The sequence below is a fragment of the Cololabis saira genome, chromosome 21 (genome assembly GCF_033807715.1).
Source record: "Cololabis saira isolate AMF1-May2022 chromosome 21, fColSai1.1, whole genome shotgun sequence".
Classification (NCBI taxonomy): Eukaryota; Metazoa; Chordata; class Actinopteri; order Beloniformes; family Belonidae; genus Cololabis; species Cololabis saira.
Window position 1 is genome coordinate 22829396 of NC_084607.1, and position 15888 is coordinate 22845283.

At 39.8% G+C, this 15888-nt stretch overlaps 2 protein-coding genes across 3 annotated transcripts in view; one reads left to right on the forward strand and one right to left on the reverse strand.

Moving 5' to 3' along the window:
- gtf2f1 (general transcription factor IIF, polypeptide 1) overlaps positions 1-15888 on the forward strand; it is a 176430-nt gene that overhangs the window by 41523 nt on the left and 119019 nt on the right. The gene's annotated exons all lie outside the window — the stretch shown is intronic.
- The window catches only part of LOC133422068 (protein phosphatase 1 regulatory subunit 29), a 116466-nt gene continuing 101087 nt past the window's right edge, over positions 510-15888 (reverse strand). For both annotated transcript variants that reach the window (XM_061711966.1, XM_061711967.1), the window contains 2 exons: positions 12298-12952; positions 510-12100 (listed from right to left, as the gene is read on the reverse strand). In XM_061711966.1, coding sequence (XP_061567950.1) covers positions 9599-12100; positions 12298-12639 — 2844 coding nt within the window. In that variant the 5' untranslated portion in view covers positions 12640-12952 and the 3' untranslated portion in view covers positions 510-9598. The remainder of the gene's footprint in view (positions 12101-12297; positions 12953-15888) is intronic.

A 15888-nucleotide genomic window follows, 5' to 3' on the forward strand; every position in this document is an offset into this window, starting at 1 on the left:
TCTGTTGTTTCTTATTTATGCAAAAAATATTCCAATAACACATCTGAGAAATGTGAGCCCTTACAAGGCCCTGAATCTTTGTTTGTCAGTTGTTGAATTGACTCATTTCAGTGATACAGCAGATAATATAAGTGCATGCCAATATTGAAATGTTGGTTGAAAAATGGTCTCATTATAGTCTATATTTTATGCATATAATTCCCATTACAGTGTATTGCTTTCTTTCCCTTCTGACTTCCCTTTGTTTTGTTGTCACTGATTTGTACATCAAGCTTTGTACACATACAATTATTATTCTTTTTCACAAAAGCTGCACTTTGAATACCACAAGCAAACTATACATCAGTGGATCTGAGGTGGTTTGGGTGTTTTTCAGAAATGACTGAATTGTTGACCCATTTGTATATTGGAGAGACCAGTCCCCTGAATAAAATAAATACACAAGCCACATTCTACACATTACATGCAGTACCCACATTTTGAAAAGAAACTTTAAACAGGTCCTTTTTGAAATTGCTTTTATTAGAAATATATTGCAAATATATAAATAGATCTTTTGTACAGAAAATGCAAAGGGGAAAATGTCAATATAAGCAAGGGATTCATAAACAAAACCAGGAAGCCAAGAGTTGTGTCCGTCAGTCCAAACCTTTGTCTTTTCTGTCCATATTTAGTCATTCATCACATTGATGAAACCCACGGTCTAATTAGATTTGAATACAAAACAACTAAAGGACTAAAGATTTAATAGAATTATGAGGATTTCTGCTTTCATTTTATTGAGCAAATGCAACAATGTCACTAACATGTCCAAAGAGAAACTAAACTGCTATGATGATGAGGTGAGAATTTGCTTTGCCCCCCTGGTTTGGCGTCCAACAAACGGTGGTAAATGCTTCAGTAGTTATAACTTACATTACTGTATTTGGTTCTAGTCTGGGCTTTGAGAGGTTTTTATACCAAGCTGTAACAACCTAGAAACTCCATATACTACAAATCAGCACTATGATTGTTTTAACTATTTCTTGAAGCTCTTTCTATCCGTGAGTTCTCAAAGGTAAATATTTAATGCTTTTGTTGCTGCAAGGTCAAGCCATTATTAGCTTACAAACAAATCAACCCGACATTTAATTTCTTCAGTAAGTTGCGGATGCTTCCTCTTCTCTGTCATTCTTGCCCAGACTTAAAGCCATTTTTGGAAGCTGCCGAGCCTTAAATCCCTGGTGCTGGCAAGGCCAATCATTTTGCTCTCAGGGTACCTCAGAACTGGCTTGTGTGTTTGGAATAGCAATGAATGCCTTGCTGCTGCCGCCGCCGCCGCTGCTGCTGCTACTGCTGCTATCTGTGAGTGCGGAAAACATTAACATCGATCTGACTGATGGGCCTCTGACACAGACTCTGCATCTAGTCTCGCCACCGTGGGGCCTTTTAGCAAGTTTCACCTCTCCGGAAGTGGGGGTAGAGAAATGGGAGCTTTGAATTAAAGATTCGTCTCCAGCACTCATCATAAACATTTGCTTTATCTGATTAAAGGGCAGTTTTATCCCATTAAAAATAACTCAAGAAACTCCTTGGGTAATATAACATGGCTACGTTGACATGATGATGATCAGAATATGCTTGGAGGTTAATACATTTGATATTCTTTTCGTAATTGACACAAGGAAACCTCTATGGTTTTGGCAAGGACTGAAGCACAAATACCTTAGCTGGAGAGTGTGAGTAGTATCACTGCACAAAGTAATAATGGCTTTGACTTATGGCTTGCTGTCATTGCATGAACTGTAACACAATAACTTATGTATCAGCCGAGCTCCAGTAGGTGTTATAAACAAATTATGGGAGGTATGTCTGCCCCACTTCCTCTTCTCTCCTGTACTCTGCCCACTCGGTGCAGTGGTATATACATATTCTTAATTAATTTCCTCCACTCTATTTTCATTCAATCATGGTATCTTCAGTTTTGGTCTCTACTTTGCCATTTCTTGTCTCCCAGTCAAGTTGACACACACCCTATATTATACAAGACAGATGATAAAAGACTTATTTACAAGTGGCAGGGTAGAAGGTGAAGTTAATTAACTGGAGAGAGAGCCAGGAGCTGTAAGACCAAAGGAAGAGGAATAAAAACCACTTATTTCACTAAGAGCAACTGGGCCAAAGCTAAAGGAGGAGCTGCTGATGCTGCATTCATTTAGCAATGACTTCTAATTGATGTATTGAGATAAGGCTCAAACCGTTAGATTATCCACTGTGAGCAAGCCCGCGTCACTTCAGCACGCTCCCCTTATGTTGTAATGTTTTTAATCAGAGGGAAATGGCTGAATTAAAAGAAAATAGTGCCTCAAACTGTGACATGGCCCTGATTTAAGACAAGAAGGCTGATTCTCACGTGCGTCACGGAAAATGATCTGTGTTAACCACCAACTTTAAATGGCTGGCCCGTCTTTGCCCTGCAAACCCCTCCATGTTGTGTATCGATATGATATGATCATCCAAATGAACAGCAGTTGGCAAGAATGTAAACACAAATCACGAGAAAGAGATGCAGCAAAAAACCTACATGGTCAAATCAAAAGTATTTGACAATGCTGTATTTTGGCCCTACTTTTTTTTTTTTTTTTCATTGTATGTCCACTCATTGATTCATTGTACACAACAATATAGTTTTGTCTCTCAAAAAAATACAGGGAATCATGCAAATATAAGAACTTCTCTTTTTATGTAGTACACAAGTGAGCTTTCTCTTATTCTTAAACCTTTATAACACATGACACGGCAAGTATTTAAAGTCAGTCCATTGATTTCCAGTAACCCCACCCCTCACCCCGTCCTGAACAACCCAAACAAACTCAAATAGACAAATAATCAACTAAAATTAGAGAAGCACACAGACATGTCAAGAGATCAGGCTGAGTATAAAACATCTATAGAAGTATTTCTAACCTTAATAGATATGTTTTTTTTTTCTTTTATCTAATGTACAAAATTCACAGATATTTCACAGACTGAAGTCCTTTTATCCCATCTTTGGAAACTGGGTCCAATCCAGTGGCAAACCTTAGCCCCACTTGCCTCAAGTGCTCTTCTGCTCAGAAACCCAAATAACTGAACATTGCTAGTGGAGTCGAAAACATCCTGATTGCATTGTGGATCGTGTTTTGCTTTTGTTTTTTTTCACCATTTCGTTTTGCTTTTGAGTGCTTGGCAGCTAGAAAGGAAAAGCCGGCTGTACTCGGCTTGTCAGAGCTGGATGAAACGTGACCATGAAATCAGTCACACCAGGAGATGTTTCATTTGTCCCAACTGACTTGGCTTTTCATTACTGAAATAGTTTCACATAAGAGCTATATACACACAAAAAGAGATGCGTTTGATTTTATCCCACAAGCTCTTCAATGGCTGTTATTAAAAAAAAGAAACAGCTTACCATTTATCATATATGACACATTATTCACACAGGCTAATCTCCCGTACAGTATGCTCGTCTGAAAGGAATATTAGAGAAAAGGTCTAAAGATAAAGGATAAATAACCTTGCTGGCAGGGTTGATATTGTCCTCTCACAAAGTTCAAATGAGGCTGCAAAATGAGCTTTAAAGGGGAGATGCTTTCAGTTGTTAGAAATCCTGAATAACTTTTTTATCTTGTATAGTTCTCCTCAGTTGAACTAACCAAGAGGATGAGTGTATACGGATCCATGCGTGGTCGGTTTAGGTGTGGCCATGATTTCATCACAAACAGCTCCACAATGATGTAGCTAGCAGGAGAACGACAAAGCTCGGATGAGTCAAAGAAAAATAAATCTGGATCCACACAGGAGTTTTGATGCAGAGGCGATTACATTACATTAAATACAGCCATCTCGTGACAGCCTTTCGCTGAAGGAAGTGACTGCAAAGTGACGCATTGTCCTATGATTCTCACACCACACGGGCTTCAACATCTAATCTGGAACACCACCAAATATCAGAGTATCTTATTTGTTTTGTCAAATGGGCCTCACGCAAGGTCATTGTTTGTCACTACACTGATAACTACAGTTGTTAGCCTTGTCTCTTCATCTGCGCTAAATGCAAAGAAGTACACAGTATATAATATATGTTAAATCCTCCTTTGAAGTTTCACTTTAACAGGGCATTGGTGGATTTCAAACTGAAAAATGCCTTTTGACTTTAGCAGCGTGTCAGCAGAGGAGAGAAACCAAAGCCAGCCTCTTACAGAGTGATTCAACATTAATTAGAGACGGCTTTTTCATGTCTTGCTTTCCTCTGGCTATGAGACAAAACAACAGTGATGACGCTACAAAGAGGAGCATCCCTAAAAACAAGCCACCATCCTGGCCTTCAATGAGAATATTTGCTAAGAAGGAGGCTTGTATTTATTCATTTTTAATCAATACTTTGTGGGTTGAAAACAATCTCATCACTGGTGATTTGAGTTTTGAATCATTTCAGAGAATTATTTCTCTTTTTTATAAATTCAGGTGCAAATATTTCATTGAGACCTTGTGGAAGGATAATTGCAGAGAGTATAACTTGCATCAGCACTGTACTAACAAGTTTTTTATTTTTAGAAACATTAGACACCAAGGTTAATTAATGCAACAGCAAGGTTTACCCTAAAACGTCAATTATAGTTTTGCAATCAGTGATAATCAGCCGAGGACTGTTTGAGTCCAGGGCCATCAACAGTTATTCCCAGCTTGTTCTGTTTACAGTGTATTTTTGAATGCTGTATTGTGTGGATGAGTGATTAAGTAACTGTCTACAAGAATGTGCTTTAATCTAGCTTTTGTTTCACGTTTTTTGAGTCTGGTTGTTAAATGACATAATCTGTGACCGTGGACGTGAGCAGAAGAGCAGTTGAGCCTCTATAACCTGAACACACACATTGATGTGTAAATATGTTAATACAAATAAAGAATGCAAAAAATTAAAAGTCATTCATGGTAATTATTAACAAACAGTATTTTCTGTCACAATTTATTTTTCCAGGTTGATGAACACGAATCGCTGCTGAAATGATGACCATCCTGATATTCTTAGATATTCCTAAATTACTGTTACACTTTTCTTCCGTGTCCATTTCTGTGTGCTTGTTACAGCAGAGGAAAGTGTGGGGAACTGAATGCACCAAGTTTCTTCCGTGGGTTTACATGCTTTTACTCATACCAGCAAAATATAAAGTAAAGTACAATTTTCACTGATTTGGTGAATTTTATACATGTTCCTTTGGAAACATTGTTTGTTCAGACATTTGGAGAGCTGAAAAATATGAATAAATAAACTTTTCCAAAACTGTATTCCATGTTCATCAAATGAGAACAAAGCCAGATGAGGCAGTACATCCCAGATATGCTATTACTCAAATACCACAGTGAGGAACTTTGATTTATGCAGACACAACTATCACAGCGGAACATTGAATCCAAGAGATGCAATGTTTGACCCTGACTGTGTCCACACATGTTGATAAAAACAAGGAAAAAGAAAAAAAAGGAATATATTTAACATGAAAACAAAGAGGAAGGAAGGAAGTAATACATAGATCAGTATGGAGATACATGAACATACTTTTGCATATTTCCTGTTCAACTTGCATTCAAGAGATTTAAGAAGAACACTTTAAAAAACCAACAGAAAATGAAAAGAAAAAGAAAAGTAGTTTAAAAATGTTATTCCCTGCCTTTAAAGATGCTCATCATTAAAAAGGGAAAAAATATCAGAGCAAGTTATGTTTAGGTAGTCCTGGCCAACCATGCTAAATCTGTCCTTTTTAAATGAACAGAATTAGTTGGATTCCCCTTGAATTTTACTTTGATCTCCAAGGGGCAGCCTCAATCATTACAGGAGAAACTGCGTCTGGACACTGTTGGCCAAAACATACAACCTATCATGTAATGAAGGCAGAGCGACAAGTAGACTATTTTCGACGAAAGACATCCAAAACCCTGATGAATTACAGTAGATTTTTCTTAAAGAACAGGACTTTAAGTGCAGTGCCTTGTTGGGGTTTTAAAGACTCAATAGGTGCGTTGTCCATTAGTGGGGGTTTTGGGTAGTTTTTCAGGGGCCATTGACGTGTGTCTCCATTAGCAGGAATGGTCCTGCAAAAGTGGCCTTCAGGAATATTTGCGGGGCGGAAAACGTTCCTGTCGTAGGAAAGGTACTTCAATTGGCTTAGAGGAACCACCTGGCAGGAGGCGATCTGCTCACATGAACATAGTATATGAGCACAACTCATTGGAACCATTTGAACCAGAAATATCTCTTTAAGAGTCCATTTGATGAATATGGAGAAAAAACAATGGATGGACTAATGAGGAGGTTCAGGTTTAGTTGGCATATTGCACCAATGAAGAGGTCCAATAAATTGTTTTTTCTTAACATTTTTTTTTAAATGCATTAAATATCTCTATATATCCCTTCCATGTTTACTTGTTTCTCCTTCTATTTCGTCTTTTGCTGCATTCCTCTTTTTCTTCTCTTTTTATGCCATTGGTTGTTTGCAAAAACTGCTCATTATCACGTCACATGCTGTTACTTGTTCGGTCAGCGGTTCAGTGCTACAGTGTAATGGAGACACGCCGGCTGAAGGGGCTGAGGTGGGAGTTGGCTCTTTTAGAGGTTCACATCTAGCAGTTTTACCTGGAACCCCCACTAATGGAAAAGCACCTTATATGGTCCTGGTCATTCAAATCAGAGTAGAGAACTTTTTCGAACCATTGCCCCGTATCATCGGCAGTCATCTTAACATTGTTTTTTTGAACAGAGGCTCTTGAAAACTCCACCATGAATCATAACATATAGCTCATTCCCATCCTGTTGGGATGGGAGGGCTACCAAACTCACGTTATGGGAGAATTTTCAAAGCGAAAAGTGATAGCTGGCCAGGCTACTGTCCACGGGAAATGTCAAAGCAGGGAAAGTAATGTTTGAAAAAAAAAAAAATAAATAATTATATATATGAAGAGTTTAAACTGTTCCTGCAATTCATTTATGAATGATGACTTTGAACAAAAATGTAGATATATACACAAATACAATTTTCACATTTTTAGGGCAGAGTGTCTCAAATGAAGGAGAATGTAAGTGCAATCAGAAATGTCTGCGATAACAGTATAATTTTGGAACATAACAAGTAAATACTTTTAGTGGAAAACTCTGGAGATTACACTCATGTGATGTCCAGACCATGATGAAAATACAGCTAACATGTATGACATCTGTACATTTGTACATGCCATTAATATTCTAATATTGTTTAGACTCAGACGACCAGTCACTGGGCAAAAATATCGACAAATATTAATTTAAGTTAGTTTTGGCATATACAATATAATCTGACAAGGCATGCCTACACCCGCTTACAATGACCACTGTGTACCACACGCACAATCATGAGGCTAAAGTGCAAGCTGACATGCCTGCCACAAGTTTGTTAATTAGGTTATCAATTAAAGACAACAACAGCATCAATTTCCATCACAGAACAGACACATCGGCAGTAATTAGAAATGTCCTTTCCCACTGTGCCTTTTTCTGTTTAATGCGAGAGAAAGGATTTGGAATGTATTGTGGTACTCACATTGAATGATGACAATAGACGGGTTTCTGTGCAAAGTCATCACAGAGGTGTGTGCACAACAGGGGGAGCAGGAAGCATTTTGTTTGGCAGAATAAAGCTCTGAAGGACAAGGCAGTTTACTTTACAAACTGACAAAAAAGATGGATTGAAACTTTCCAGTATACCATGAGAACCAGAATCCTTTCACAAGAGTAGAAGATAGAGAGGACAGGGCAAATTCCAAATGGCAAGGAAAGTTTCTGCAGTGGCAATGTTACATCCTGAAATGCAAAGCTCTGATCCAATGTTTTTAGACTTTATCTCTTTTAATTACACAGAGAACATAATTGCATTCATATAAAGATTCTTATGCACACAGATTTTATTTGCGCAGATGCAGGGCTTACAAATGTCTAAATTGTCAAGAACAGTATCAGGATCTGATCATTTCTTTGCGACTAATTTTCTGATGGAGGCGGTATTGTCCAAGCTACTGTCAAAGGTCCTGGAACCTCTGTCCCTCTGTAAAATTATTTTATATAGTATATTTACGGTGGATGCAATCCCTGTTAGATGTGGTGGCTTGTAAAGTAATTTCATAAAGAACAATTTTAAGAACAACCAGATCGGATCATTCAGAAAAACTGACTGTTCAGATTTTTTACAAATTTGAAACGCACTACTATGAAATACATTTTTTCTGAATGAGTTATTTTATTTTTGAGTTAATATGAATTTACAAATAATGAAAATCTTTTGCATTATAAAGAAAAAGTTTACTACAATCTTGTGACTGTCAGCTGCAGTTTTACCCCCTGGATGCACACACATCAATAAATGTCTGTAAGCAAGAAACCCATCTCTGATCTACCTTTAACAAGCTTGTGACCTACTTAAGTTCCCTCAAGCTGCAAAATAAAACAATACTGAAAAAAGGAGCAAAATAAAAGTATAATTTTAGTTCTTTTTTTATTTTTCTGTCACATATGTTCACATCTCATGTTACTTTTTATGAGGAGACAATATGAGTTCATGTGTAATTTGTTTTTAATGATCTCATTAAACATTAAGTTGCACCTGAGGGGATCATTCAATTGCCCTCTGTACTGTGTGTACTATGATCACAATTCTGAATAGCAGTCAGGCAAATGCTGTTCAGGACAGTTCAATTCATTTGTAGGACCATGATCTTTATTCACCTCACTCACAAAACAATGCAAGAGTGTTATGAAAATATGTTTAACACTTAATACAAAATCACTGTTTCACCTTAGTCTCTCTCTCTCTCTCTCTCACGATTTATAATGTTACACAATCTACAAACCCACTTTCCTGTCTTCCTCTTGTTAATATGTTAATTTCTTTGCAGTTATCCCTTTCTTTGTGACAAATACCGTTGTGATGCAAATACCTCAGCATAAAGAAGCATCTAAGAGAAAGGAAACAGGTACTGCATTTGACAACTGTTAAATAATCCATTGTCGTCAATTTTAACAAAGCGCTTATACCACCCTCTCATAGTTTCTTTCATTTAATAGTCTAAACATATTCTTGAGGAGGCTGCAAATGGATGCAGAATCCAGAACAAAACTTGAAACATCTTGGATCAAACAAGCTTGAGATGAATCATGGCACTGGTAAAAAAGGTCCGTAGGATCACAAAACGTGACCACACGGAAGAGTACTAAATTACACAATTGGCATTTGTTCCCTGTATATTAAATGAAACCCACAAACACGAAATAAGAATGAAAAAAGTGCTACCATGAAGTGTAAAAATTAACACTGTAATGACTCTCCGATCCCAGGCACAGTTTCACAGTACTTGCTTTTAGCACAATATTCTAGACACCTAGCATGCCAGAAACAAAAAGAAAGAAACAAAGGAAAGAAAGAAAGAACTAAAACCCCAAAGGCAAATATTTGTCCTACTTTTTTCTTCCCATGATCTTCAGATACTTGGTCCACAGGCTGACCAGGAAAAGAAGTGCTTAAACTCTACTCTCACGCCGCTCAACTTTGGTCCCCAGTCACAGCTTCTGCTGGGCAGACACACCCTTCCAATAATCAAGGATGTCATGCAGGTCCTCACCTTTGGCAAACTGAACCTTTTTTCGAAGAGCGTTTCCAGCCGTCACATAACAGGCTTCATCACGTGGGCCTTTCCGATATGGACGAAAACGCTCCCAGATCCGCAGTGAGCTCTCTGAGGAATACTCTGGGCTAGAGGAGTATCCAGAGTAACTTGAGTGATGGCGGGCAGGCGAAAGCTGAGAATAAGATGCTGCATCCCTGCGGGAGCGCGTCAGCGGTTTTAAGAACGAAACTCTCTGGGCTGGGGAGCCATGGTGGGACCCTTCATAGTAAAGAGCTGGGACGGAGTGGCGGTGCTCCGAGCAGTGGTAGTCCTGCTGCACCTCCAACTGCTGCTGCTGTTGCTGTACCTGTTGTTGTTGATGATAGTGGTGTGGCTTCTGGTTGTCATGATGTTGGGCACCAACACCACCACTGTCGCAACCACCACCACCCCCTCCAGCACAGCTCCCACTTCCCACTAAAGGTAACCTTTCTAGAGGTTCCCCACAGCCCACGGGACTGGCCCGGTCTGGATATTGCTGCTGTTGTTGATTACAGGTATCGGGGCTCCTTGGTTCAGGAACATCCAAGCTATACACTCTAGCTGCGCCACGGTCCCTGTCCCGGCCCACAGAGCCACAAGAAGCGGTGCTGCTCTGTTTCTTGACAGAATTTGCAATAACCACAGCTGCATCAGCACTCATTTGACGCTGAATGGGACGTGTGGCAGAGACTGGAGGAGGATGTCTGTATGGGGGAGTGACAACAAAGCCACCGCCGCTTATACCTGGGCGCTCGGACAGAGGGGCATTCAAAGCAGGGAGTGGTGGAGGAGGGGGTATTTTGTTGGGGGCAATGATTTGACCTGTCTCTGTGGCTCCTGGGGACAATGGAATTAGGCCACGCGTAAGGGAGGATGTGCTGGTGGGTGGGGGGGAAGTGGGATTGGAGGAAGCTGTTGGGTTAGTTGAGGCGGCTGAAGCAGCTACTGCTGCGGCATCCAGTTTCAATGCATCAATGCAATTGTTGATGATCTGGTTGACCTTGTCAACCTCCATGGCAATAGTGGAGATCTCTGAAGCAGAGCCTTGTCCATCATCATCTGAGTCATCAACAAGATCATCATCATCCCTCAAATCTTCCCCTCTTATCCCTCCATGGCCACCATCTAGCATTCTCTCCTTTCCTGCTCCTGCGCTTCTCACATCCATATAGTTTCCTTTAGTTGTGGTCAGGGCTTCTGAGAAGGCTGTCGCCATCTTTTCTACTTGAGGAATAGAAGAAAGTCTTGAGGAGGTGGTGTTGGCAGAGTGGAGCATTCCAGAGCTCGAAGATGTGGACAGTTTTCCTCCATGGTGGTGCTGATACTGGTGATGTTCCCTGGACTGCTCCTGAAGCTTGTGGACTGCTGATGGATCATTTGCTACTGCTGCAGCAACTTCTGGCCCATAGCGCATTTCCAGTATAGTTTTCTTGACACAGATAGATTTCTTCTTGTCATCGTGCATTCGTTTCTTCCGTAGACAATAGTACACAACTCCTAAAACTATAAGCATACCAAAAAGGCAGCCCACGATGGTCATTATGTAGTGAGTAGTGGTCGAGGGCGTGGGCAGCATGTCATCTGGATTTTGACTCCGAGTGGAAAACTGGAGGCAGGTGTGGTTATAGCGTTGAGAGTTGCGTATGGAGGCTACACAGAAGGTGTAATTGTTATTAGGCTTGAGCTTGTTGAGAGTGATCATCTGCTTCTTGTTTTTCAAATTCATTACATCAGATACGTATGTTTGATTGTATTGTGTTAGAATATACATTTTACTGTAAGGCCTCGGGATCTTAACAAGCAAAGACGCCGATAACATAGAAACATGATGGAGCTTAATGCTGGGACTGAAGCTGTCTTCTGGAGATGATGAAGATGTGGTTGGTTGGTGGTATGGCCCCACAGCACCAAACATCTCTGATCCGATCCCGGAAGGTCCATCCAGATCTGGTGGAAGGGAGGTCATGCCTGGGATCATCACGCCATCTCGGCAGTGATGGTGCAAAATGTTTTTGGCATTTCGCCCAGCGTGACCAGCAGAAATAGGACTCAGTAAGGGGTAGCCAAACATTTCCCGTGGTGTCTCACATTGGAGGCGATCATAGGTGTGTGACACATTGTTGAAGAACTCCAACCAGGTTAAGAACCCATAAAGATCACAACCACAATGAAATGGATTTGCTGCCAGTTCACACACCATTAGCCGATTGAGAACGGTGAATGTGGACGGATCAATTCGAGAGAGTTTGTTGGATGACAGGTCAATGCTGCTGAGACTGGGACACTCCCAGAATGCATTGCTGGCAATAACCTCAATTAGGTTGTGCTGCAGGAAGAGACACTGCAGACGGCCTAATCCTCTCATCATACCTTCAGTTAAGTTTGTCAGCTTATTGTAGCCCAGTTGAAGAACCTGCAAGAAACACAAAATACAATAATGGTAGCTTTATCATTTAAATTTTAATAAATAAAAAACATTATCGAAAAATAAACTTAAGTACTTAAAGTAAGCTAATTCGATTCCTGCATCTGAATTTGTATTTATTAACCTAGTCAGAGTGTCTTTAAATGTTTTAAGATCAAAACTTTTAACACTGATTTCATCATCACCTGTAGATTAGCTTGTCCTGCGAAGGCCCCGTCTTCAATGTAGCCGATTTCATTCTTGGTGAGGTTGAGGTCAGTCAAATTGGTGAAGCGGTACATAGAACTGAAAAGCACAGCTTTCAGCTTGTTTTCATTCAATCTCAAGTCATGGACCGTATTGTTGATGTGTTGTGGGATGGTCTCATAGGGAGGCTGGTTCTGACTGCATATAGCCAGCCAAACATAGCCTTTGTCTCCCTCAATAAGCCAGCAGTCCCCACTGACCACGTTGGGGAAATAGGAAAAGAATAAGAGGGAGGAAAAAATTAGAGGGAAGAGAGTGGAGGTACCACAACCACCCTGCATGATGCCAATGAAAAAAAAATACAGAGAAGGGAGGCTAAGATATAGGGTAATGCAGGGGAAAAGGATGTGTTTGTAGAAGAAAGGGAAGCAACAAGTGTTGCTTGGAAAAGTTCCCTATAAAGGGATGGGTCTGGTCTGGGTGCTGACAAGGGAGTGAGGGCTTCACAAAGCCAATCTTAGCATCATGATGATCAGCAGGGGACCTGTGTTAAGTCATTTCCTAAACTGAAAAATGAGTAGACACGGATTGTCTTCATACTCCCTCTGTAGGCTTCACTTGTGTCAAACTTGAATGGGTAACCCTTGGTATCACCTGTGGAGAAAAAACAAACAAGAAGTGTAATTAAGAAAATAATTACTACATGCTCTTTCACCTCATACAATATATAAAGTCATTATACTTTGGCTGATACTTAGTGTACAGTGTTTGCGCTTGTCGATATCCAAGACAGTTTTTTTTTTCCTTTTTAAAACTTAAAGTGCAGCATTAGTCACCCAAATGCTGACAGCATATTGTCTTTACAGACGTTCCCTCTCATGACATCATTCTGCTGAATCCTAAGCTCTCTAACCCATCGGCATGTCATTTGAATAGCAGTCAAGCATTTACATATGGAAAGGATTAGATGCCTGTTGCGTCATGAGACATTTTCCTCTTGTTGGCTCAATATCTGACAGAATTATGCTTATAAATACACTCAGATAGCACAAACATGTTCTCCAAGAAATGTATGCATGAGCACACATATACACAAAATCATGTCCTTGTATATTATACTTGCTGGCAAGTGACTCTACATTAGACAAAAACCTTTATCTTTTTTATTTTCCTAAATCTTACCACTTGCATCTAAGTCAATACAAAAAATTGCTTCATTCTTCTATTAATTTGACAAAAAAAGAAAAATGCAAAGAAAACATATTCCTACTTTGGCTGATAAGTCAAATGGCATTTTTGTGCTCTAAATTCAGGCTTCTCTCTAATTCTAGCAAAGAGCTGAACTCATTACAGTTTATTCTGGTCTATGCTCCCATGTGGTGCAAAAAAATCAGACCCATACCCTTTTCACTCTACTTATCACGCATGAATGCTGTCATGTTTGTCTTGTGTAAAATATTAACCAAAATTGATTATCACATTAGAAATACAGGAAGTGAAAAATGTGTTTCATAAACTGAATGACTGTATTTGACTAAAATATAAACAAATGCTTTTTACCAGTTGACCCTTGTTTGGGGGTATTCATTTAATGTCTGTGAGATGCTTTTGGTCAAAATGTCAGAGACACAAGAATATGCTTTTTAACCTTTCTAGCTGGGGATTTTTCTGCATGGAGTTTTTTTTATATTTTTCCTTTACTTGCATGGGTTTCCCATGGATATTACAGTTTCCTCCTAAGTCCTAAAACATGCGTGCCAGGCAAACTGGTGTTTCTAAGCTGACAGTAGGAGTGAGTGTGAGTGTGTGGTTCTTTGTTTATATGTGGCCCTGGGATTGAAAGGTGACCTGTTCAGGGTGTACCCTGCCTTTCAGGCAAAGACATCTGAGATTGCCTCCAGCAGAACCCTGTGACCCTAATTAGGAAGAAAGAGGTATGGATAATGGATGCAACGGTATCTATGATGACACCTTAATGGCTAAATCTTAATGGCTCACTAAGGTTGTGGTATGTAAGAAAATGTAAGATGTCAGTCTCTTCAAACATCTGAATATATGTTCTCAAATAGGAAAAAAAAAAAAATCTTCTTTTCCGCAATATGTCTCCTTTAGTCAAGGCAAGGCAAGTTTATTTATATAGCACAATTCAACAACAAGGTGGTTCAAATTGCTTTACAGAGACATTAAAACATCACATAAAGAAAAAAGCATGATTTAACCAATGACCCTTTATCTGCAAATATAGGTCTCCCGGGGAAAAAAAAATATTTGGATATGATAAACAATATAATCTGCTTTTCATCTGTCCCATTTCTCCTCTATTCAGCCCATCACGAGGGTGTTTTGGGACACCCCTTTGCTATTCATTGTCTTGCTCTCTCGTTGGAGGTTTATCCCCTCCACATGAGACATGATCTCATTTGGTGCTCCACATAGTGAAACCCAGAGGGTTTAAACGAGGGGAGGCAGGAGACACAGTATGTCTGCATGAGTACATGTTAAGGTATCAGATTATATCATTAGGAATAATGGAACATGCAGCGACACCTAACTCAAAGAGACAACAACTGGGCTTAAAACTGATCCATTTGTAACTGCAAAAATATAGGATTCAGTATCAGGCTTTACCCCCTTCACTGTTGCTGCATGCTATAAAAGACTTCTGAGCAATTTGGCATTTCATATTATGCACTTTTGAGGTGAACCTTGAAACAGTGATAAGCTCCAGGGAGAGCGGGAGTCTATCCTAGTTGTTAATGGATAAAAGGAGGTGTTTACTCTGGACATCAGACAGCTACACTGAGACAAACGAGACAGATAATCATCCACACTCACACTCACTGCTGTCAATTTGGAGCCATCAAGCAATCTAACATGCATGTTTGCAGACCGTGGGATGAAACCAAGTGCATGATGAAAACTCACTCAGGAATGGGAGTGTCCAAACCCAGCCTGGAGAAAAATATATCTACCCAGTGTTTAAAAATCAATGTTTGAGTAAATGTACGATGGTATCATTACTACATGTTGGACGTTGTACATTCAGTTTTGCTGATTTATTCTAGGAAGTCTACTAACATGCTAGTTTAAGCTTCAAGTGTCAACTGCTCTGTCATTAGCTAAGGTCGCTTTCAGGATGTGTACCTGTGTACTTGAGTACGGATGTCCTGATCCGATCACGTGATCGGAAATCCGGCCCGATCCCGTTGTTTCAGACTTGATTGAAATTGGACGTTGCATCCCGATCAGGGATCAGACATATATTTTATTCTCATTATTTTGATCAGCGCGTCAATCAGACTAAGGAAAAAATGCTTAACAACTGGTGTATCAACAAGTGACGGGTCCACGTAATTTTGCGCGACAACACTGCTAATATGGAGAAAGTTATGGGTGAGGTAGGGGTGCAGACTGTGGGCTGTATCACGCAAAGTGAGTTAAATAAAGTTGTTTGTTTTTGGTGATCTGTGCATCCGCACAGCAGTGTTACAGTGGAGGCAAAATGTGCTATAACATATAACTATTTATTTAATAAATAAAAGTTAAGTTACAACAGTGATTGAAAACCGAACGAAGCCAGCGTCTGTGTT